General features: G+C 38.7%; 1 protein-coding gene across 1 annotated transcript in view; it reads left to right on the top strand.

The window, feature by feature from the left end:
- The window catches only part of LOC107548922 (uncharacterized), a 78343-nt gene that overhangs the window by 17884 nt on the left and 34360 nt on the right, over window positions 1-26099 (top strand). The window contains exons 2-10 of the mRNA XM_016229796.1: window positions 1506-1703; window positions 5104-8146; window positions 11444-11620; window positions 11703-11826; window positions 12550-12643; window positions 16673-16759; window positions 17427-17543; window positions 18206-18304; window positions 22765-22913. Of these exons, the coding sequence (XP_016085282.1) occupies window positions 1506-1703; window positions 5104-8146; window positions 11444-11620; window positions 11703-11826; window positions 12550-12643; window positions 16673-16759; window positions 17427-17543; window positions 18206-18304; window positions 22765-22913 (4088 nt within the window). The remainder of the gene's footprint in view (window positions 1-1505; window positions 1704-5103; window positions 8147-11443; window positions 11621-11702; window positions 11827-12549; window positions 12644-16672; window positions 16760-17426; window positions 17544-18205; window positions 18305-22764; window positions 22914-26099) is intronic.

Genomic DNA, 26099 nt, shown 5'->3' with positions numbered 1-26099 from the left:
TATTTTGGTTACACTTTACTTGAAGGGGTGTGCATAAGACTGGCATGACACCTTCATAATCATGACATGACACCTACATAATCATGGCATGACACATGTCATGAATATGAAGGGTTTTTATGCATGTTTATGACAACTGTCATTAAGTGTCATTCGCTCAGTTATGTAATTTTTAATGCTAAGATGACATTGTTTGAGATGTCTTTGTTATGGGCTATGGTTAGGGGTAAGGGTAGGGGTAGGGTTAGGTCAAATAATGTCATATTTGCATTAAAAATGACATAACTGAGCGAATGACACTTAATGACAGTTGTCATAAACATGCATAAAACCTCCTTCATATTCATGACATGTGTCATGTCATGATTATGAAGGTGTCATGTCAGTCTTATGCACACCCCTTCAAGTAAAGTGTTACCTAATTGTCTTTACTGTCATTTAATTAATTAATTGTCCCTTAATTGAAAATTACTTTTTCACCATTAAAATTTAACATTGTGGATTGTGAAATATTCCCGTTAATAATACCCAATATGATTCCAGTGCATAACATACCACCACACTGAGATTTCAGGTAAATTTACCTGCATGTTAGCCCGGCGAGCACTGATATGATTGTTGCTTGAGATGATAGTGGGAGACTGACGAGATACAACTATAGTATTTGCAGTGAACACAATCTTTATTTACAAAGAAACGCGCCAATGCTGATTACGTTGAGCCCATTTCATTTTTTCAAGAAAGTCAGTGATGCACGTTTGTATTGCAGACGTGAAATGACATGCAGTGCACAAGTTGTATGGACTGTACAGATATTTTTACCATCTCCTTGCATAATTAATGATGGCATTTATGCTGATATTGATTAATCGTCTGTCAAACCAATAAGCTCAATTAATAAAATTTTTAATGGACATTAACCAGTCACTGACTAACCATGAACATCCTACAAGCTCAACCACAAAACTGACAGAGGAAGATATCATGCTTACGAAGAGCAAATAGATACAGTAAATTTAGACTAGAGGCCTATTTCTTAAAATGTGGCTGGTGCAGCTGTTATTTTTAGGAGTGTATTGGTCCCTGCACTGGCTTCATGAGTCAGGTTTCAACGCCAGTCTCTGTTCTTCTCTAAAGATCGGAAGGCTCATGATGGAGACCACCAGGGACACTGATCAGCTGTTTTCAGGACACATGTAGACATGGTAGAAGAAAAGCTTGGTCTGGGTTTTGACAGACAAGACCAGGCTTGGGTGATTCATTTCCAGAGAGTGTGTCTATCTGTGCCTGTGCTGGACTTAATACCATTTTGCTAGTTTGATGGGCAGTATATTGCATTTCATGTAGGATGTCGGATGATCTGTAGCCTAACTGAGGTCATCGTTAATTCTCATTGTTCGTATTAATAATAAAAAAATGTTGCTGTAATTATGTCAATACTATTGAGATATAGTTGTAAAGAAAGTTTTTGTGCTTCCTCTGATTATTTGTATGTTTCTCTGCAGGACTCTGAATCTCTGGACAATTGTATTCAGAGCACACTTTCTGCTCTCTACCCTCCATTTGAAGCCACTGCAGCCACTGTGCTATGCCAAGTGTTAGACGTGGTTGAGACGACATACCGTGGGGACGGACTGCACTACATCATTGACTTCCTGGTGCCCGCTAAACACATCCTACAGAGCATTCAACAGGATGCATGCGTGAGTATCAAAGTTCTCTTTTTATATATTTATTTGTTAGTTCGTTCATTCATTATTATTTTTATTTTTAACATTTTTTTCATTTTTTATAACATCAGAAATAAAAAGTGAAGAAATAAATTAATAAATCTAAACTAATAACAAACCCCAAAACTAGGCTGATAAAATTCATAGACATGCATTCACATGCATTCAACAGGATGAATGTGTGAGTGACACATTTCCCTTTCATTCTTTTCTTTTCTCTTACTCACTGTTTAATGCATTCTGTCATTAATCTTAGTGTAACATTTACGACCTTATTGTGTTCATGATTTCTCTTTCAGCCTCTGGTTGTGTTTTGTCATGTCCTATTCTGTGTGTCATGTTTTGTTAGCTGAGCCCCCACTCATCATTAGTCATCATGAGGGTGTACCACACACACACACGTGTATATTAAAACAAAAGGCACAGCAAGCCTGTTGGCCTGAATGTTTGTGTTAGTGCTTCTTGTTTTGGTTATTTGAGAAGAAGCCCCTAGAAGTCCTATCAACACTGCAGAGCACTGGGATCTTTCCCAGCCAGATCAGTACAGATACACACACTCACATGCACTACACAGCTGTATACACACACATGTTCTTTACACTCGACTTCAGCTGCTGGTCCCTCAGTTACAGTTTTCTTTGTGACGCCCCCATATGCTACACACACAGCATACTTTACTCCAAGTGACAAGGAGTGGACAGGAAATGATGGATAGATGGAGATCGGGAAATAACAAGAGCCGGGCTCAAATTCACACTACAGAAAAGATCAGCTTTGACTAATATCAATCGAGAGGCCAATTGTAGTCTGGGTAACATGTATACATGCTAAACAAAACTGAGTTAAAATCATGTTTTTTTTTAGATCTGTTAGTGTGACTGGTACAATATGGCATTTTAAAAGGGGTCATGAATATGATATGATATGATATATGATATAGCACTTTATTGTCAGAAGAGCCTGAAATGTTTCTTACATGACAGTATCTATGTTTACAACAATCAAAATCCTTAAAACAACAACATGCACTTCATCCACACAAGAATAAAACGTATTATACATTACACTCCCTTAAACATTACATTATACCTTACCCTTCTACTACACTTATACAACTATACCACTTATATCACAACTATATCACAATACTCTTGATTTTTGATTAAGTGTCTTATTTAACTCTTGGATCGCCTGATGCACAAAAGAGTGTTTCAGCCTAACTTTGTTGAATCTTAGGACTCTGTACCTCCGGTTTGATGGTAATAATTCAAGGTCAGCCCCTTGAGAAGCTATATGATTCAGCTTAGTATAATAATTTGTTAAGACTGGCCTTTTTTACTATTTTGTGCTGTTCTCTGAAGTCCTCTTATGTTTTTACATAAAAAAACATCATCATTTAGAAGTAATAGGCTATTTCCTGTCCTGTTTTGACCCCTTCATCGAAACGCTCTGTTTGTATAGGCGTGGTGGATTGTAGACCATAAAGTTAAAAAAATTAAGTTCATCCACTCTTTCCTAATGTTGGGATCAGAAGGAAGGCAATGCAAAGACTGTGTTTTTCCACAACAGAGCCATCTTTATTGTTTGGTTTCTGCATAGACCTGCTTATGCCTCTCTAGTTATTTACACCAGATGCTTGAATCGGTGGGCGGGGCTAAACAGGCAGTGATGTAGAAGCAGGTGTTGATCATCTTCTGCGGAGGCGGGGTTTAGCCACACTATTATGTCATAAAGTGGCACATTCCACAAGCTGTTGTTTTGGCAGATTGGCTTCATTATAAGCTGTTTTTAGACTAACGAGAAAGTTTTGAGTTCAGAAACTTACAGGATGTTTTTATAGTACAACGACCTCTTGTATGTCGAAAGATCAAAGAAATTTATTTCTCAGTTCATGACCCCTTTAAAAAGATGACTTGTGGTTTTAGTCTGACAGAAATCAAACATTTAAAGTGCATGTAAAGACTTTATGACTACTTATGATTCTGAGAACAGAAAGACCTCAGAAATTCCCATCATGTCACACAAAGGAATATCGGTGGTGTTTCATTAGCTGAAAGACAGTGCCAGGGGAGAGCTGGAGTGGTTCCAGTGTGCACCTGAAAAAGACCCTTTAACAGGACCCCTACCATTTTGTTTACACCCCCTTTTACTGTCTCACTTTTTGTAGTTTGTGTATGTGACAACATGCATTAATGCTCTCATGAACCCTGTGGGAGCAGCGGCTGCTCGCTGCACCTGGGGTCAGCGGAGTATCTCCAGGTCTCTTCCTCTGTGTAGGTGGGGGCTGGCTCTTGAAGGTGAATGAGGATATAATAATGGGAAACAGAAGCTTAAACTGAGAGGTCTGTGAATAAAAAGCCCTTTCACCCCTTAGCTTCGGCACAAGGACACCCAACCCTCCTTCCTCCCTTGCCCTGCTCTGCCTTTCATAGGAAACGGGTAATTTTCAGCCTGCCGTAGTCAATTTAAGCAAAATATTCATTTCATTGCCGGTATATCCGAAAGCATGTTTGCATCAAGTTACACAGAGAGAGTCAGTATTACATTCTGTGACATGACTGTCAAGGCATATAGGAAGAAACCCACTGAATTATGCAGTTGTTTCGGGACTCTAAGGCTATTTTCTCATTCTTTAGTGTCCCAGTACATTTCCGTTGTAGTAAACTCTGCAAGCAGAATTCATTCAAATGAATGAAACAGGGTACAGAGTCACTACAGGGTTCTCTCTCTCTCTGAAATTGAGTTACAATAAAGGGGCTTATTGTGCAAACTGGCTCATTGAATCATCTAGAAGCATCCGGATTCGGGAAGAAAGAATCTCTCATAATCCCTGTCCCTGTGATCTTATTATCTGTAGTATTCACTATGCTGTGTTAATAAAATGCCATTTTAAAAACATGGTAAAGGTGGAAGAATGTTGCTTTAATTAAATTTATTGCTTATATTTTACTTTTTGCAATACATATTTTTCCATAAAATCCCTATTGAGCAAGCCAAAGTAAACCTTGGCAGTTTGTTGTTACCAATAGTTTCCCATGAGAGACACACACCTGTTATCTCATGTCACTTTGTTCTCTTAGAGTGGGGAAAAATGGCAAACATAAATAGCCACTGTGTCTTGTCTTCACATTATAATCTTCAAAATTATAATATGCCAAATATTATAAATTAGCTGGATGACCCATTGACAGAACCTTGCCTCTAACTCTGTTTTGCTAGAGTTTTTTTTATTAGCAGTATATTAAAAATCTTTTCATGTATTTTTTTAAGATAACTGAAATGTGTCCAGCAAGTCTTTCTATGTAACTAATCAACAGTTAAATGAACAATTACTGATGGCCTGACTGATTATTCCCTCTATTTTTCTCTGCAGTTCCCATACTGTGGTTTCCTCTTTCGTCATGAGGGCTGGCCGCTGTGTGTCCATGAGAAGGTCATAATTCAGCTCTCCTCTTTGAACTGGCGTGTGTTACGGCCCAGCGACTTCTACTTACAGGTGACGCCTTCGCCCAAAAGCCGCCCACGTATCACGGTGAAGTGTCTGGCAGTTAGTGGGCAGTATGTGGAGGAGCTGGATGTGCCAGAGCTAGCATACACCTCTCTATTTACCATGGATTGGCTGGACTCCATCAACCGGGGGAGGAGTGTGGTCAGACGAGCCGCCCTGGAACACTGTCTTTTATCAGCGGATAATGATATTTTTAGGGTACCCTGGGAGGATATTGTTCACCCGGAGTTTATCAGCAGACCCCCCAAAGTTACAGAACAAGCTGAAAGTAGAGGGGTGTGCAAGGAAGTTGCCAACAGAGAGGAAAGAGACTCAGACATAGATCAAGAAGACAACCCTGAGGACATACAATGTAGGATTTTTATTGACACTTCCACTGACCAATCAAGGGAGATGGACTGTCAGAGCAAGGGGGTTAAGCTCCTCCCTGCTCTCAGTGAGATCGGTAAAGATAGCAGTGGACGGAGCTCTAGCAGCACGGCAGAGGATTCAGAGGGAGAGTATGTGGAGCTAGCTGATATCTCCTTACCGCGCTTTTCCCCACAGAAGGGCTCTCTCACTCAAGCCATTAGCATGAACTACAGAAATCTACATAAACCACAGACTGCGGCTTCTACTCAGTCTAAAGCCAAACCAGAGCAGAGTCTTTTGAAGAATGGCGCATGCTCACAGAGCATGTTGTGTGCCATGCTGATTGAAGAAAACCTGAGTGATACCTACCAACCTGTGATCTTAACCTGCACTGCTCCTGCAGAGGCAGAGCGTCCACTCCAGCAGGTGCACGGGTCTGAGCACACCTGTGCTGCAGGTACAGCCTCCTGTGACAGTGTGTCTGAGAGTGAGTTTGTGTCTCAACACTCCGACTGTGATTCTGCTCCACTTTCTGATACGTCAGCACATAACATATCACAAACAGACAGTAAACCAGTCAACACATCACAACTAGACAACGAGCCAGTCAGGTCAACACAATCAGAAGTTAAACCAATAAACACATCACAACCTGACAGCAAACCAGTCAGCACAGCACAACTTGTCAGTGTGCCAGTCAGGACATTACAATCAGACGTTAATCCTGAAAGCACGTCTCAACTAGATAACAATCTAGTGATCACATCACAGCTAGACAATGAGCCAGTCAAGACGTCGCATCCAGACGTTGAACCAGTAAGCATAGGTCAGCTAGACAATAGTCTAGTCAGCACATCACAACCAGACAGCCGACCAGTCAGCATGTCACAACTAGTTAATGAGCTAGTCAAGACATCACAACCAGACGTTGAACCAGTAAGCACATCTCAACTTGACAGCAAACTAGTCAGCACATCGCAACCAGATAGCAAACCAGTCAGCACATCACTACTAGTCACAATGTCACAACCAGACCATAAACTAGTAAGCATATCTCAACTAGACAGCAAATTTGTTAGCACATTTGAACTAGACAACAAACAAGAAAGCTTATCTCAACTAGACAGCAAACCAGTCAACATATCACAACTAGACAATAAACCAATCAAGACATCCCAAACAGACATCAAAACACTAAGCTCATCTCAGCTAGACAACAATCTAGTCAACACATCACAACCAGATAACCAACTATTCCACACAGCACAACTAGAATGTGAACTGGTTAGTTTATCTTTACCAGATAGCAAACCACTCAATACATCACATTTGTACAACATGCCACTAAGTACATCACAAACAGACAACAAAACAGTTCGCATGGAGCAACCAGACAGCAAAGTAATTAGTATATCACAACCAGAAAATGAAATGTTATCTGGTACTTTAGAGAGTGAAAACTCAGAACAAGTTTCTCTGGCTAATATTGAACTTGTTGTGTTTGATCCTGCTGCTGCAGCAGAAGTCATATCTGAATCTGAGCAGGTCAGAGGTGATCATGGCCTGAAAGGCAGTTGTGATTTGCAGAATAGCAAATTGTTGGTTTCTGAGCCTTTAGCTGTCAGTGTGTCTTTACAAAAACAGACTGAGCAAACAGAGCACAGCCTATGTCAGACACGCAGACACATCCAAACACCATCTGAGCAAGTGCATGATCTTTCTGTCACAAAAGAAGACCATCAAGCATTTAGTAACAGTAGCCATGACAATAATGAATCTGATGGTGATTATAGTTTCAGTGCAGAGGAAGAAAGTGGGCCTGTTTCGGCTGCTCCACAAAGCAAACAGGTAGCTTTGGCCTCTGTCACCACGGCGCCTGAGGAGGATCTAGTTACGCTCATTTCACAGGGTCAGGTGAGGACCGAGTCCTGCGAGGACAGAAACAACAAGACTGAGGTGGAACTCCAGACGAAAGCAGCACATGTAGAAAGAGAAGTTGCGGGAAAGTCACCTTGTAAGGAGGGAGAAATGGTAGAAAAGAAAATCATTGGAATCACAGAAAGCAAAACAGAGAACGATATAGTAGCAGTGTGTAGGGCAGAAGAAGTTGAGACTGCTCAAACAGGTCTGGTAGATTCCACACCCAAGTCTGATTCCAACGTTCAAGTTCAGGAGGAGGGCAGCTGCTCTGAAGGAACAGATGAGAAGAAACAAACCAATGTTGAAGAGAAAAGGGTGGAGGAAGAGGAGACAGAGGACATTACTGTGAGTGAGCAAGGGGCTATAGTGACCAGCTATTCTGAAAATAGAGTCCAGTCAGCATGCAATCAAGTCCTTGATGCAGACGCAGATGTGCAGAACACAAATGGACACATGCACACTCAGGACACACCTACCACTGAACGAGAAGGGCAAAAATCAAAGGAGGAGGAGGAGAGAAAGGGGGAAAAGGAGGAGAGGCAAGAGGATGAGGTTACTTCCTCTGTGAAAGGCTCTCCAGCAGGGCATCAGCAACAAGCAGACATGGAGACCCATTACCATCAGCAGGAAGAGCAAGGTAGAGTCATCTTTACCAAAGTCCATCCCGCTCACCTTTACATTATCCACATGCTTTTTCTCCTTAAACTCCTCCCACTTTTCCCATTCTATTTCCCCTTTTGCCTCAATCCCTGTTTCTTCATCTTAACATGCATCTAAGCTTTCATCTGCTTCAGATGCATCTAAAGACTTCCTCTGCTGATGAAGAAGGACCTGCTTCTCTTTCATTCTTTTTCATCATTCATTTATTGCCATGCCCACCTAGTATATTTATTCTAGATTAGCAGACTAGCTCCGGCGTTTTGAGATTCAGGCCTCTGACAAGTTACAAATGGCTCTCAAATGGCCCGTGCAATGGCCTGATAGAGCTCCTTTTCTCTTTAGGCTGAAAGAAAAGCGTGGGAGGCTCTGGTTTTACTTAGACTGGGCGCTTTACAAGGACTGACTTCATAGCAGGTCATATTCCGGCCTCTAGACAGTTTGTTTTCAAATTTGGACACCCATTAATTCCACTGAACATCGTCCAATATAGACGCCATTTCAAATCTGAACTGCTAAAGGAAACAGCTGAAGAGAAGCCTGGGTCATGTGCAGGATTTCTGCTTTGTGTACTTTAGTAACTCAATCCTGCTTTCGTTTAGATTCAACTATATTTAGACATTTGTTGTAGAGAGTAAAGCAGAGTGTTTTTGTGTGATCAGGAGCTGCTTGTCTGCGAATACATAATGCATTATATCTGCGTTTTATGAAGCCCTGTACACAAATTACGAGTTTGTTCCTATGACTTATTAATTTGTTCCCTCATTTTAAGTAAAGCAAGGCCACTCTGTCCTAATTAGTTCCTACAATATATTAAATAAGTAGTACAACATGGCCACGGTTTGATTAACACAAACTAACAAATTCTTAATACGTGGCCACGTCATTATTAAAAAATTTTTTTTTAATTAGTCCTCCACATTGTGAGTTTCCACAAAGGTTGCTGTCAGTGTCCCACCTCCTCTTCATCCAGAGGATTTGCTTGCCAGGATGTGCTCACCTGGCTTAGGTGTGCTACAGGTGTGAAGAAAGATACATAAGATGAGGTGAGGTGGGTGGGCCTGAACACAAACCCTGCTGCGGGACCTCTGAAAATGCAGGGGGTAAGCGGAGGGGGGTGTTTAAATGTGTTTGTTTGAGGGTTATAGATGGAGAATGGGTGGGGGGTTGCACTGCTTTGAAGACAGGAACAGCAGAAAGAAGAATGATGGTGTGTTTGTTGTGGTAGTTTGACTATGATAGTTCTGATTCTTTCTCTCATAGTGGGTGGTTCACAAACCCTAAACATTTTTTGAGTTTTAGTACTACAGCGGTGTTTCTATGGCTGTTACCTCTATACACACAAAGAAGTAAGCTTATCTGCTATTTTTTTCTGTTTTCATTTAGTCTTTTCATCATGTATGAATTTTTCAGAGGATTTCGGGTGTCACTTTTTTAATCCACTGTTTCAAGTGTATTAGATTCACTAGAAATTGAAAAGTTAACTTCAAATATTCAGTGGGGAGTTTAGCTTGACTATTTTTAGTTCTGAAAGGAAAATTATCTTTGGACAATGCTTCTCTAAAAATCTATAAAACCTCTTGAAAAGCAGTACAGACTTTGATGAGTATTCAGTCTGTGAAAGAGAGAGCTGATGAGCTGGGCAGATGGAACACACACACACACGCACACACACATTTACAAACTGACTAAAGAACTAGATAGTATGGATAAAATCCCTAAAATTTCCAAAAGTGAGCAATGTTTGATTTGTGACTGCTTGGCCAGACCATGCATTTACTAATGTGTGATTTTTACAACAGACACATATACAGTATGTACACACATTCATAGGGAGGCACGTAATTGCAGTCATTCTATTACAATAAAAATAATGAATGTGTCTGCTGTATGAAAATACATTCAGTATAAATAGCATGTTATAGAGTTGTCCCTAACGGTCTGACTATTCAGTGTCCGCAGCCACATCAGAAAGAAAAGAAAATCAGATAGAAAGGAGAAGAAATGCACAAAGAATAAAGGCTGAGGACATGGCCCGTGGCCAGACTGAACTCCAGACTGTGGTGAGAGAGTGTAAAGCCAAGACCCTCTCTGCTCTGCCCTGTCTGGGGCAGCACTCGGCTCCTCGGGGGGGCTCATATGGTCGACTTCCTCAATGTGAACATTCTCTGGCGAGGAGGATGTTGGGTAGACAAGGAGACAGAGAGAAAGCAGAGAGAAAGTGGGGGTAAAACGTGTATTTTTTAAAATTAGTGTAGCTTTTTACCTAACTGAAGAAGTACATTCCATTATGTTTAGATTTCCTTTCTCAGAAGCTCACTTCAGCGGTTCCAGCTCAAATCTCTTCTGAAATATAGCAATCTCAGCCAGATTATGCTTCAGATCAATTTATACTTGTTTTCCTTGTCCTTGTACAAGCTGTTTTATGAGTCCTAGGACTCCATCTCATCTGTTTTTGATCTCAGTATCTATTTTCTGCACAGCAGCATCAGTGCGTGGCAGCGCAGCAAAGTGAAACTTTAGTTTTAGGACTGTCGGAAGCTGATCTCCAGTTATCTCTGAGCCCTATCTTGCTGTCAGGTACATGGGGCAGAGATCCAAGCTGCCCTATGGGTCGATGCACAGGATGATACATCGAATGCTTAAAATGAGCTTGTAGAGTGTGTTTGTGATTTGAGGGCCAAGCTGCATGATGGTACAGATTGGACAAATGCTCATGCTCCTATCAAACATCTCTGTGTTGCTGTTTGTTAATAGGGGATTATAGAGAATGTGGGTCTACTGGCTTTATAAAGAGATCTGTCATGTGAAAAGACCTCTGTGTTTTCAGATTCTGAATAGCTTTGTTTTTCATGACCCAGAGATTTTGCTTTTTTTGAAGTTTGAGCCAAATATAGTTATCAGTCAGCCATCAGTAAGCTGTGCTGTATATCTTCAGTGAGCAAGAGTCTCAGTTAAATCTATTTTTGTTATTTTTGTCTATTTTTGAGCAATCAAACATTGCAGTAAAGACTAACTCACATTGATCAAATCAATGTATCTGTGGGCTTACTAAAGGCTATGTACTAATGTACTATATGTACTAAAGACTATGACTGTTGTCAACATTTTAAACTGACTTGCAATGGGTTTCTGTGTTTACATTTTAGGTGTGTGTGTGTGTGTGTGTGTGTGTGTGTGTGTGTGTGTGTGTGTGTGTGTGTGTGTGTGTGTGTGTGTGTGTGTGTTTGTGTGCTGGTGTTGTTTGTGTTGAAATGTTTTTTTTTTAATATTCCAGCATCCAGTCAGGAAGTAGACAGTATTGTTTCCCATCTGTCTGCTAAAACCCAAGGTGAAGACCCCTCAGCAGTTCCTCCACCACTGCCGCCCATCTCCCAGAAGACCCAGCCTGTCCAGAGTGAGGCTCATGACATCAATCCTGATGTCCTGAGCTCAGGAGTGCTCTGCCTGCCTGGTGAGGGTCTTCTTTAATTGCTATTAATGTGGTCTTTCCATCAATTTGATCCAAAAGCTCATCTTTTTTAAATCAATTTTAGGAACAAGAGATAAATCAGGCCACGCGCTTGTGACAGTGACAACAAGAAACACTATCTGGTTGAATCCAAACTGCAATAGTGGAGAGCTGGTGCGGATCATGGTCTACTTCTTCAGTACACTCAGGTAACTACTGCAGTTCAAAGGTTTGCGGTCAGTTATTTATTTATTTTTTTCATATTTTTTGAAAGAAGTCTGTTATGATCACCAAGGCTTCATATTTTTGATAAAAAATACAGTGTAAGCAGTAATACTGCGAAATATTACTACAATTTAAAATAGTTCTTCTAATTAAATATATATTTAAAATGTTATTTTTTTCCTGTGTTGGCAAAGCTGAATTTTCAGCAGTCTTCAGTCTCACATGATCCTTCACAAATCATTCTAATGTGCTTAAGAAACATTTCTTAATATTGTTATCAATGTGTAAAACAGTTGTGCTGATTAATATTTTTGTGGAAACCATGATGTATTTTTTTCACAATTCTTTGATGAATAGAATGTTTTAGAATAGAATGTGAATAGAATAGAGCAGCATTTATTTGAAATAGCATTATAACATTATAAATGTTTTACCAGCACTTTTGATTGTCTTAATGTGCCCTTGCTTAATAAAAGTATTAATTTCTTTAAAAAAGACAAGAAAATCTTATTGACCCTTAACTTTTGAACGGTGGTGTTGGTTTTCTCTCTCTCTGAATCAGTTGACTTTTCGAAGTCTACTTTTATCATCCTGTGCTGTTTTTGTAAATAAACTAACAAACAATTGTATATGTAATTTTATTATTATTATTATTATTTTATTCTACCCATCCTTCATCAAAAATTTGACCTTGATTTGACAAACAGGAAGGAAGTTAGTGCTTTGGGACTGACTGTCCTGGTGGATGCCCGCAGGTGTTCTCCTGTCCCCGCCCTCTTTAAAGCCTTCAACAGCCTCCAGGTAAGAACACCCTGACAGTATGATTTGTCATAACGCACACATATACAGTCTACCATTCGTCCATAACCTCCAGAGAATCCTACACAGAGAGAACTGTAACATGCCGTTCACATCCTCAAGGTGTTTCCTTTCACATACTTGCTTCAAAACTAAATGGAATACAAACTTGCCATGTATCCTGATATTTACTTTAAACAGACATCTGCTACTTAGGAATTCAGAAGATGGCTTACTAAACTAAAACAAACATTCTAGAAGAATTTCCATCGACAAAATCAGTCATTTTTGGCTAAACAAGGCAAATAAAAGCAGCACATCATAAATATTAACTGTGATTTACCAGCTGTGGAAATAAATAGTTATCGCAAACAGAAAGAGTTACACAATAGGACATACTCACACGAGCGTTAGAGAGCGAGGGAGATGGGTTTGGTTTTCCTTTCCTCATCTGGGATTGGTTATTTTGCAGAATATATCAACTAATGACATAAAGAACTTGGATTCTTTCTTGTCAGTAGTTAGCTACGTAGATTTCATCTCAGTGCTTAAAGGTTCATCTTTTACAAGTGTAGCCTGGCCTTATCTCATCTGAGTGGCCTTACACTGTAGAAGATATTCAAGTGAAATGACTGAATCACCTCAGCAGTCATTTACACGAGGGATGTGAGGACACCAATAAAGAAATACTGCAGGAACATGATTCCTGAGCACATTCAATAGAAGTGACTTTAGAGTTTGTGCCGTGGACCTTAATGCTGCTTTCTTCTCCTGCCAACAACCTGCCCCACTTTAAAAGATTGAGGATCTGCCAGTGCTGACTTCACCATTTAAACTTCCTGAGTGAGATAGAGAGCGGTAAACATGAGCAATATAGAAGTAAAATTGAGAATGTTTTTAATGACAGTATTGTTTTAAATAGCACTGGGCTGATATGAGAGGTTTTTATTGTCTCTGCTAATTTGAGCTGTAGCACAGCTGCAGAAAACCCCTTTGTCCTTTCCTTCATTTATTTTTTTCCCTCCTCTTTGATCTTCTATCTGTATCTGTAATCCATGATGACAGCATACAAGTGCTATCTTTTGGAAAAGGTGGCTTTACTGAATGTTTAGGAGATTCTTGATGATAAACTATGTGAGCGTCACGTGTTGGAGCACCTTTCGTTGTATTCAAGGTCAGTGCTAACACTGACAGATGAGATCTGTCTGAATGAATGCAGTAGCTCTGTGACCGGTCCTCAGGGAACAGCCACGGGCTCTCCTTCCTCCTCTGATACTATCATCTTATTATACAGCAAAAACATAATTTTTTCATCATTTAATTATTTGTATAATTTAGATATATTAAACAGTTTTCTGTTTTAATACTTAATTTATTCCAGTAATGGCAAAGCTGTATGTTCAGCAGCCATTACTGCAGTCTTCAGTGTCACGTGGTCCTTCAGAAATCATTCTGATATGCTGATTTGATTATATATATTATATTAGCACCACTGTTGATCAACTGAATCTTTGCTGAATAGATGTATTTTAAAAAATTTACTTTTGAACAGCAGTGTATAAAAGGATTGATATATTTGTAGTTGTGACACAACACATTTGAGTTTAGTTTATCAGTCTTAATAAAAAGGTATGGTCCCACTTTATATTAGGTGGCCTTAACCACTATGTACTTACATTTAAATGAATCATTTGATACAATGCACTTACTGTGTACATACATGTTTCTACATTGTACTTATATTTTTTAAAAATACCTATATGTAGTTACATCTGTAATTAATTTCTGTTATTACATTTATAATTACACTGTTGACCCATCCCTTACATCTTAACCCACCCTTAAACCTACCCATACCACCAAACCTGTTCCTAACCTTACCCATATCCCACCTCAAAAGCAGCAAACGTGTTTTGCAATAAAATATGACCACAATAAGTACATTGTACTTATTTTTTTTATGTAAGTACATAGTAGTTAAGGACACCTAATATAAAGTGTGACCAAAGTATAATCCCAAAATATTCTATTCTCTGTCAGGCTTTTGTTAACCTGGAACAGTCCCCACATTTATCATTCCCTCTCTTCAGCCCCCACATGACAGGGGAAAACTGGAAACCTGATCCAAACTCACCATATATTCATTATTTTAATACACTCAAAAAGCAAAGTGAAAATGAAAACTGCTGTGCCCTGAAGAGTTTGTTGATGTTTCTGGAACATTCCTTATGTTTAAATATTCCTTATTAAATATGCTATTGTTTCATTCCAGCAAAGCTTTTCTTCCTTCTGTTCTGATGTGGCTATGATGGCATGATAATGCGTGCATGATCAGTATGCATGATGGATACAAGAAAACAGACAAAAACAGCTCTCAAATGGCATAATAGACTTCTCTGGTCTGTTTTTACAGTGTTGTTTTTCTGCTCTTTTGTTATGGAGCATATAACTCATTTCATTCACACTGACAGAAGGCTTTTATTGTATTTCTTGGGGCACATGACAGAAAATTGTCTGCTAGGTTATGTAACCTTTAAAAACTTCTGTTAAATGATGTAAATGTCTAGTTTAAAGTCGTCATTAAAGGTGACATATCATGAAAATCTAACTTTTCCTGGTTTTAAGTGCATCTACCAACCAAGGAAACGTGAAAAAGATTAAACCAGTAACTTTGTTTTGGTAAGCCTTTTTCTGCAAGCGTATGAGAAAATTAGCGTGTCAGATTTCGCTCCCTCGGTGACGTGGCAAAGGGATCTTATTATAATATTACTGCCCCTTAATCTGTAAGTTTCCACCCACAGTTCCTTTTTGATTTCGCAAGCGACAACAGTGTAGCAGCTCTAATGCCATGGTGAAAGTCTGAGCAAAACATGCTAACTGTTCTGCCTTTGGCTGCACAGACGAGTACAGAACACTGTTTACAGTCCCAGCCTCAGAGGAGACAACAGAGCAGTGGATTTATTGATTTATTTACTGTATATTGCTGCTGCCACACAGATCTAAAATAAACAAGCGATTTATTTCCCAGCTGTTTACCTTCACAGACATAACCGACTGTTTTTGTAACTCTTTTAACTTTGTGTGTTTTTAACGTAAACTTGTGTGTGAATGAGAACTTAGTTTAGTACTCACATGCTGTGATAGGCGCTTTCTGTCCGTGTGCTTCGGATTTGTGCGCTCAGAAAACCGTATATCTGAAGTTTAAACTCATATGGTTTAAAACGCATGATTTCAGTGCGATAAACATGATAATCAGAACCAAAACAGATGTTTTTTAGCAGATATGAGCTGTAAAGGCACAGCTCTATTCTAGAAAAGGGGGCGGGGAGCAGCAGCTCATTTGCATTTAAAGAGACAGGCCCAAAAAACAGCGTGTTTCTGCTTCCATTCAAAATAGGCATTTTCAAAATTATATAATAAATGATCTGTGGAGTATTTTGAGCTGAAACTTCACAGACACATTCTGGGGACACCAGAGACTTATATTACATATTGTAAAAAGGGGCATAATATGTCTCCTTTAAATGAAAATTCACCCCGTTTTCTAAATGTTATTGACAATATTGATCTTGCCGTTCATCCATACATATTTTTAAAAAAAATTAACGTCTTAATTCTTTGTCAAAATGTCATAACTTCCGGTGAAACGACAAGCTTTTCTCTGTACACTGAAGTCTTCCCAAACACTTTGCTTAAAACAATGGACTACAAGCTCACATTCAGATCTGCCTCCACCGGTCAACAACCGATGGATAGAATCAAATCCCCACCCTGCATTTTTTCTTTTTCAATAATCTGTTACTCTCAGATATACATCACAATACAGAAGAAAGTCTTTTCTTCTGTTTCATTGTGAATTTAAGGAATAGTCAAATAGTACAAATGCAAGCTCCACTGTATGCATCTGTATCAGTAGCAATATCTATAAATCTTATTCGCTAATCATACATTTTTTGGTGAACTCTGGTTTAGTCAGTGAAATGTGTAATTCATGGTGCTGTCTGTGATATTTAATCTATTCAATCTCTGTAGGAAGCCATCCCGGGATGCATCCATACAGTACTGCTGCTGGCCGACAGAGATCTGGCTCTACGTGTGGAGAAAACCACTTCTATACCGGTAACGCACAAATATTACCCATCATCTGTAACTTGCCATGACTTTACAGCCACAGTAACACAGTAACAAAACAATAACAGCAAAAGACAACATCTGTGTTATGTTATGTGGTGAGGGTGGTAGAATGGAAAATACAAACATAAATCCATAGTTTAGTCTATAGGAGAGGAAATAGTCAGTTTTGACCTTTAGATCCTGGAGAACAATGTCAGTTTACTGAAGGGTTCTAGTTAGTGATAAAGGAAAAGAGAAAAACATCCTTTAATAAAATGTAGCTGAATGTTTTTTTTCCAGAGCATAGTGACCCCTCTTATAGAAACAAACCGCATCCAACAGCACTGTCAAAAATCTGGCTTTCAGCTAGTTACTCTGCACGCTCTGAGAAATAGATGGCTATTTTAAAACACAAGTGTCTGTACTGAGACGCTGCTTGTGCCTGACACAAATCTGACTGCCAGAGATAGACTCTTGTAGCTACGTAGGAAAGTGCTTCAGTTGAGAATGTCACAACAGCTGGACAGATAGAGTAGCTCAGACATCTATCTAAGCTATTAGAACAGCTATTGTGGCATCTGAAGTGTTTATGATAGCACTGCAATACATATTGGTCCCCTTTTAATGCAGAAGCTAAACCTGAGGGTTGTTGTGTTCTTTTGGCATCTGTCAGGTGGAGTTGTTGACATCACTCAAATCTCTCTATAAGCATGTGGACATCGCTCAACTCCCCACTGAGTTTGAAGGCACTTTCCCTTATTCACACAGCAGCTGGATCTGTTTCAGAATGGTGAGAAAATCATCATCTTCATCATTTATATCACTGAAAGCTGGAATACACGACATGTCTTTTACCCTGAATCTGCTCAGTCAGAGGATATTAAATATGTTTGATATTTTTAGCCGATTTTAGAACACATTGATTTCTGTATTAAATCCATCATGTGCCTCCTAAAAAAGAGACACGTTTCTGCGAATGTTAGAAACGGCTCAGGAATGACTTGAAAATCCCTTGGTGTGTGATCCTCAGTCATTTAGAGTATTATGCCAAGTTTCTTTGTAACCATTTCAAAAAAGTTGCCAAGTGAATGATGCCTTGTGTTTTAAAATCTATTCAGATTTTTTTAATTGTGTATTGCATTCCAACCTTAATATGGATTAATAAAGAAATAAGCCACAAAAGGCCACGCAGCCATAATATAATAAAAGTGTTCAGTGGTTTAAATGTATTAATAATGATCACAATAAACAGTTCCTTTGCCAATTAATATTTTTATAGTTGCCAGACAACTTAAAACATTTAGATATAAATAATTTCATGTGTAGTCATATATATGCATATATTAGATGTTGTACCATATCTGACAACTTCTGGTTATTATTATGGAGTATGAAGTTTTTTCTATTGGTTTCTTGTTACTACTCTAAACATTTCTTTCTGTTATATTTCAGAGGTTGGAACAGCTTACCAGCCATTGTGAGGATGCTGTGAACCTTCTTCAGAACACCAACAGCAAACTGGAGTCCTCAGTGCTGCCACCTACAGCAGAGGTACTGCAAGAGTCAATAAAATACTTTTCTAAAAACAGCTCAGCTGAGCAGTCTCACAGAAAATGCTTTGTCCCAGCCCTGTCCAGAATGAGAGAGCTGTGTACTGTATGTATATATCTTGGCAGACTCTTTTATCCGAAGCGTCTTCTATTGAATTCAAGGTAGACATTTTTGTCAGTTCTTGCATTCCCTGGAAACCGAACTCATGGCATTGCTATGGTCTATTGTTTGAGGAATATGTATTGTGGATACTTTGTCTGTGATCCACTTAGGCCCCCAAACTCTTGATTTTAGTGATGTTTACTTAGAATGCAGCCTGAGGACTCTGTATGACTACCTGCATAAGTCAGCTTGATAGTGAACTCTACCTCAGGAGGGCATCACAATGGCACTGAAATATTCTATTTTGAGTCCGAGAGACTTCTATTCTGTTTCCATGAAGCATAGCAGTGGCACTGGTGTCCAGTTACGGTGATTTAAAGACGGTTCTATTCAGAAGAGATGTCTAGTTTTGAAAAATAGGTTCGGTTTGTTTGTGGTTAGGGTTAGTGTGTCAAGGCTTTGACTGAGTTGACCTCTGGCTGTCAGTGGAGGTCACAAAGGACCTTTTTATCCACAGGCTTCTGGGGAAAAACAGGGCCTCAGGAGAAATAATGATCTCCCAGAGGGGTGTTTATCTGCATCCATCTTTAAAATCACATTCAAAGGGATTATTTGAAGAGTAGATTGGAGAGGCAGAAAGGGTCTGGTGGTTGAGGGTATGGATTTCTGCTTGACTTTGTGTTGAATGCTAAAACGAAGATTCGACAAAGGAGCGGGCATGCGGCAACCACATGTGACGACCTGTGCTGGACTCCGCTTCGTCCACGGTGAAAGGTGATCCGGCGATCCACAGCGCAAAGTTTATGTATTTCCTCAGCGACCAGCACGGATCAGCTCCAGGCATGACGAAGTGGATATCGTCCTCTTTTGGAAGGCCAAACAAAGTAGTTTCGCTTTCACAATGAAACACACAGCACCTTCGCGACATGGCGTGACCGGCGCCAACAACAATACTACAGTGAGAATAAAAGTTACGCCTTCTTTCTTTGCCTGAACATTTGGGCGGTGTTATTCAAATCTTCCCACATAGTGACGTAGACATGTGGGGGCGTGTTTAAATGAGGCGTTTTAGGAGGGCGTGGACAAGTCTTAACTTTTATAAAGAATATCTCTTTGGATTTGAGACTTTAGTCTTTGCAACTTTACAGATCTTCTTTATGCACCAAGAGCTTGTAACACTCCAAGGAGAAAGGAAAATTGAAATAGCATCATATGACCCCTTTAAATGAATAGAATGCTAAAACATGTCTCGGCCTGTCCTCTCATTTCTCGGTTGTTTCTTCTTTGTCTTCTGTCTCCCTCCATTAATCTGAACGTGTGCCCTCTTCTTTTTCATGTCTTTTCACTGCGATTCTGATTTATTTTCTGATTTATTTCCACATAAGCCTCATATTAGGGCTGTGTATCACCAGCAAAGTCATGATACGGGACTGCACTGAATTTCACCTAAGCAGAATTTAGTAAAACAACTGTTTATTAAACACGGCATACTATAGGGCCATTTCTAACTATTGGCAGAACAGGCAGTTGACCTCTACATTATGAAGGGCCTCCATAACTGTACCACAGTACAATATAGGTAATGGCATATGTTGGCACAAGGAGCTGGTAACATCATTGTTTCTAAAGCAATTAAATCCACAACTTCACTGTTAATAGAGAAACGCGGCAAAATGGTGGTAATTCATACTTATACAGCCTCTCTCTCTCTCTCGTAAATAAATACTTGATGAATTACACTTTTCTGAGAATAGAATATTGAAGTGTAGATCGCTAAACTGCAAGCTTACCGGTGTTTTCCGAAAGCAAGCGCGTTTATCCACAGTGGAGAGATTTCACCTAAGCAGAATTTAGTAAAACAACTGTTTATTAAACACGGCATACTATAGGGCCATTTCTAACTATTGGCAGAACAGGCAGTTGACCTCTACATTATGAAGGGCCTCCATAACTGTACCACAGTACAATATAGGTAATGGCATATGTTGGCACAAGGAGCTGGTAACATCATTGTTTCTAAAGCAATTAAATCCACAACTTCACTGTTAATAGAGAAACGCGGCAAAATGGTGGTAATTCATACTTATACAGCCTCGCTCTCTCTCTCGTAAATAAACACTTGATGAATTACACTTTTCTGAGAATAGAATATTGAAGTGTAGATCGCTAAACTGCAAGCTTACCGGTGTTTTCCGAAAGCAAGCGCGTTTATCCACAGTGGAGAAAGTGGATAAATGGTTGCCAGGTTGACAAAAATAAGTAACGCACTTAGCAGACATTTCCATATTGCGCAAGTGTGAAGCTCTGTTTCGGGGATTACGTCTCTTCATATCAGGCAACCCCGGTTGTGTTCCCCTCTGCGGCCAGATTAAACCTTGTTGTAGCCTATATATTATGCTCTATTCATTATTTTTTAGAAACCTTGCACTTTTCTACTCCATTTTAAACTGTGTTCTTGTATTCAAATTAAGCGCGGTCCACTGCTGCACACGTGCCACGATATCGATACAGGGACAGCTGTATCGATACACGTATCGTCAAATCTCTGTGACGATACATCGTCTATCAATGTATCGAACACAGCACTACCTCACATATGTTCAGTTTTTCATCCATTTAATAGTTAAATATACAGTGTCTATGAAGAGTTTTAAAGCTGTTCTGTTGAAAAAAAAGCTGCAATTAGGCTTTAAAACAGAAACATCCACTGACATTTGGAATTTGTGTAATTGCTCTACAGTTTCATCCCACTTCACACACACATGCTAATTAGGGTGTAGATGCATGACAGTAATTGAGATTTTTTATCACTTTGAGTACTTTTTCAAATTCACTTATAACCTTAATATAACCTTTTCTTGTTAGTGCCTTATAAACTCTGCATAGTGTGGTCAGACCACCATCTGCATCATTGGGTAGGTATTATGGATGCTTTTCTGGGTGGTACACACACAAATAGGCTCATACACCCCAAAAAAGTATTACACCTCAAATACTACCCCTTTTTAGATTTTAATTAAGTTGGCATTTTGCTAATTTATGACCCTTGTTTACCATCAAGAACCACTTTCAGAGGTGGTTTCAATACTCTTTTGTCAGGCAATTTTCAGAAAAGTAAATGTGTGCCAAGTAATTTGAACCATTTTAAACATTTTCCATTTGAAAAGAAGAAAAAAAAAGTATTAGTACTTGAGATGACTGTGTTTCAAATCATGTACACTCTTATGTACAATGTACATAAGTTCAAATGAAAGTCATAATTTTTTTTAAAGAAATTAGCTACTATTCAGCAATGATGCATTAAATTGATAAAAACTAACAGTTTAACTTGTTACAAAATATTTATCTTTCTAACAAATACTGTTCTTTTGAACTTTCTATTCAGTTAAAGAATCCTGAAAAAAAGTATCATGGTTTCTGCAAAAATATTAATGTGCACATCTGTTTTCAACAATGAAAATAATAAGAAATGTTTCTCAAGCAGCAAATTAGCTTATTAAAATTATTTCTGAAGTATTATGTGACACTGAAGACTTGAGCTGCTGAAAATTCAGCTTTGCTATCGCAGGAATAAATTACATTAAAAAAAAATGTAAAATAGAAAACGGTTGTTTAAAATTATAATAATATTTTAGATTAAGACCGACACTTAACTTTTGAATGGTAATGTACACTCACACTGGGATGACTCCTATCATATCAGTGGCCTCGAAAACCTGTTTTGTTCTATGTAGAGTGGGTCACCCCTCATGGGGTTTGTTGTTTAAATCTGATGACCAGCCAACTTACCGTTATGTAATGAATTAAACATGGCTTATGAATACACCTGTGCACATTTCTACAGTGAATTTGGTAACATTTGCTCTATCATTATGCTGTACCTACACCAAAGGGGGTCAGTACATAAAGTGCAAGACATGTGTTGTATTAAGAATAAAATCCAGCTTTAAGTAAAATGGCAACACACACACACCCGAAGGTGTGGCAGTTATGTGTATAACACATTGTACTGTAGCTTAAACTCATTTGATAATTTAATGAGCACAAACATGAGCTGGTATTAGATGAAGGAGGTGTAGATATCATTTAATGAATAATAATGCCTTTGTTCATGAGAGTGTGTACAGGGAATGTGTGCTGCTGTGGAAACCGCAGATATTACTCTCTATGTCGAGGGAATTTGTGAGGCAGGAACATAATGATGGGGTGTGTGTTTGTGCTGGAGAAGGGACAGATATTACTCGGTGAGAACAGTAGATAAGATGTGTATATGTAATAATAAGGTGTATGGGAATGTGTGCAGCTATAGAGCAGTGTCTGTTTTATAGTAATAAATGTGTGTGTTTGTATGTTTGCAGGAGGCACAGATCTTATTGTGTAAGTACAGAGAGTTGATGAGGACTGTTCTGGAGGACAGCAGGTTAGTGCGGCTACAGCTGGAGGGAGGAGCCGCTCTGTGCTGTTTGCGAAAAGAAGAAACCAATGTCAGTCTGACAGAGGACTACAGGTGAGACAAGATGATACAGACAACACCTTCAACCTACTGCACACATCACAAAAGTTTGGTTACTTAATTATGCCGTCTCCTAATATACCTTGTTTTGAGTGACTATAAATTACTGTTTTACAAAGTTTGTATGTTATATGCATACTCATTATGAAAGTCCTTATCATGTGTAGAAATCAGTTGTAAATTGAGTCTCCTGTGTGCTTCATGTGAGTTTCTGCCTATGTAAAACATTACAAATGAACCACCAATGAAGTTCCAGTAAGGATGCTGCCTAAATAGGCAGTAGGCAGTGAGGCAGTTCACTATGTTGTGCAATTATGAGAGACATGAGAATGTCAAACAAGAGAGGGATAATGTGAGAGAAAAGAAGTGTTGAGAGCATGGGAGAGCATGTTCAGGCCTCTGATTATCAGGGCTAGGTTCAGCTCGAGGTTGAGGGAGTGTGACTGGTATTTCCCACAGCCAAGCCAAGAGAAACGTCTTTATCTGCACACAACCATTTAATACTGAAACATACACACATAATCTCAGAGCTAAACAGACACCAGTATGCGCATGTGTCTGTCACTCTGATAACATAGTGTGGTTTGGATGCAGCAGAGCTCTGGTGCTGCTTCCTGTTTGACTTTGCTTAAAACACACAGGCATGTCTGCGCTGGCTTACTCAAGCACACTTTCAAAGCCTCCTGCTCAGACACATACACCCGAGCCTGGTGTTTGTGAGGGTCTTTGCTGATAAAGACCTGGTTGATTGCTCTTTGAGACTGAGGGTTTGGATTTAGGTTTCCCAAAGTCTTCATCTACTTAATAAACATGCAAGCGGCAGGAATCTAAGCCAGCCTCTCTGGTTCTGTAACCTGATTTCCATTTTGTGCCTTTCATATTATTAGATGAAATAATAGTTTAAAGGCTGCACATGTACTTCAAGTTGCTCATTTGCTGCCTAACAAATGCCAAAATGAAACATTAGCTGTCTAAACCGCTCACACACAAACGCATCACCTGGATGCTGACAGACACACAAAGGACTCAATCTCACAAGTGTGACTGAGTCTAAAGTGCTTGAAAATAGTGACCAAATCTGACCCTTTTTTCTGCGATCATGACTCCTACTTCTTCCCTCACACATAATCCCTCTCAGTCTAGACTTTGTCTTTTTAACACTTCCTTTGGATCCTGAAGATGAACTATGACCCCTTGCTTTTTTACTGACTGGAATGATTGCGCTGTTACTCACCGATGGTCCTATAACCTGCTGATGTTTGTTTCAAATATATATAAACGGGGAATTTTATCTGGTTTATCCCTCTTTTTTCTATTCTCTATAGTCCTTGTCAGACTGTATAATATATATACTAATAGTAATAAGAATAATAATCCAAAAAATTGTCACAATTAATCCCCCAAAATGTTTTGCCTAGTAATAATGATGATTTTACATTACATTTACATTTAATCATTTAGAAAACACTTTTATCCAAAGTGACTTACAAATAAGGAAAACAATAGAAGCAATCAAACCAACAAGAGAGCAACAGCAAGTGATGTGACAAGTCTCAGTTAGGCTAGCACAGTACACATAGCAATGTTTTTTTTTTTTTTTTATAAATTAGAAAAAATGAATTGAATAGAATAGATAAGTGCTAGTATTAATTGGTCAGGTGCATGATGATGATTTTTAGAAACTTTTAATATAATAACAATAATAATTGGCTATATTTTTATTATTGTTTATTGTTGACTATTATTTCTAATTATTATAACATTTCATTTAATTAAATAGTTTATAAGATAGAGACTCCAGGTATAGATATCTGTATGGTAATATATAGTAACATATTTAATCACAAATAGAAGCAATCAAACCAACAAGAGAGCAACAGCAAGTGATGTGACAAGTCTCAGTTAGGCTAGCACAGTACACATAGCAATGTTTTTTTTTTATATATATAAATTAGAAAAAATGAATTGAATAGAATAGATAAGTGCTAGTATTAATTGGTCAGGTGCATGATGATGATTTTTAGAAACTTTTAATATAATAACAATAATAATTGGCTATATTTTTATTATTGTTTATTGTTGACTATTATTTCTAATTATTATAACATTTCATTTAATTAAATAGTTTATAAGATAGAGACTCCAGGTATAGATATCTGTATGGTAATATATAGTAACATATTTAATCACAAATGTGTTTAATCAACAGTACTATGAATGCTTCATTGAACTGATAATGAATGCTATAAGATAGAGACTCCAGGTATAGATATCTGTATGGTAATATATAGTAACATATTTAATCACAAATGTGTTTAATCAACAGTACTATGAATGCTTCATTGAACTGATAAAGAAGGCTACTGATTTTCCATCCATCCATCCTCAGACTCTTATCTCTCTCTCTCTCGCTCTTTTGTCATTCTCCTGCTGGAATGTCTTTGATATCTCCTGCATGCTGTGATAACCCGTGTTTGCTGTGAATAATTGGTGGGTTTTGGACTGATTCTGAGGTCACCGATTTGCCCCTCATGCCTCTCATTGTGTGTAACACTCAAATTGTTTCCAACACTGAATTTACATCAACCGACACCCTAAAGTTCACCCCAAATTAAAATTAAATGATAATTTACTCACCCTCATGTCTTTCCAAACTTATGTAACTTTTCTTTGTCTGTGGAATGCTGATGCAGCTCTTTTCCACACACTGAAATTGAATAGGAACTAGGGCTGTCAAGCTCCAAACAAACAAACTACCATGGAGATAACCTTATTTTAAAGGGGTCATATGATACGATTTCAAGTTTTCCTTTCTCTTTGCAGTGTTACGAGCTGATTGTGCATAGATAAGATCCCTGAAGTTGCAAAGACTAAAGTCTCAAAACCAAAGAGATATTCTTTATCAAAGTTAAGACTCTGCCACGCCCCCCTAAAACGGCTCGTTCTAACACGCCCCCACATATCTACCTCACTATGTGGAAATATTTGCATAATGCCGCCCAAATGTGCACGCACAGAAAGAAGGCGTGGTTTCAGTAACCGCAGTTAGTGTTGAAGCAGTCATGTCAGGGAGATGCTGTGTGTTTCTAGGCGAAAGCAAAAGCACTTTATTTGGCCTTCCGAAAGTAGATGCATTTAGGAATCTTTAAGATTACTTGCAACAGAACAACAATGCATTTT

The sequence above is a fragment of the Sinocyclocheilus grahami genome, unplaced genomic scaffold (genome assembly GCF_001515645.1).
Source record: "Sinocyclocheilus grahami isolate Dianchi unplaced genomic scaffold, SAMN03320097.WGS_v1.1 scaffold358.1, whole genome shotgun sequence".
NCBI lineage: Eukaryota > Metazoa > Chordata > Actinopteri > Cypriniformes > Cyprinidae > Sinocyclocheilus > Sinocyclocheilus grahami.
This window is presented reverse-complemented; position numbering and strand designations above follow the sequence as displayed.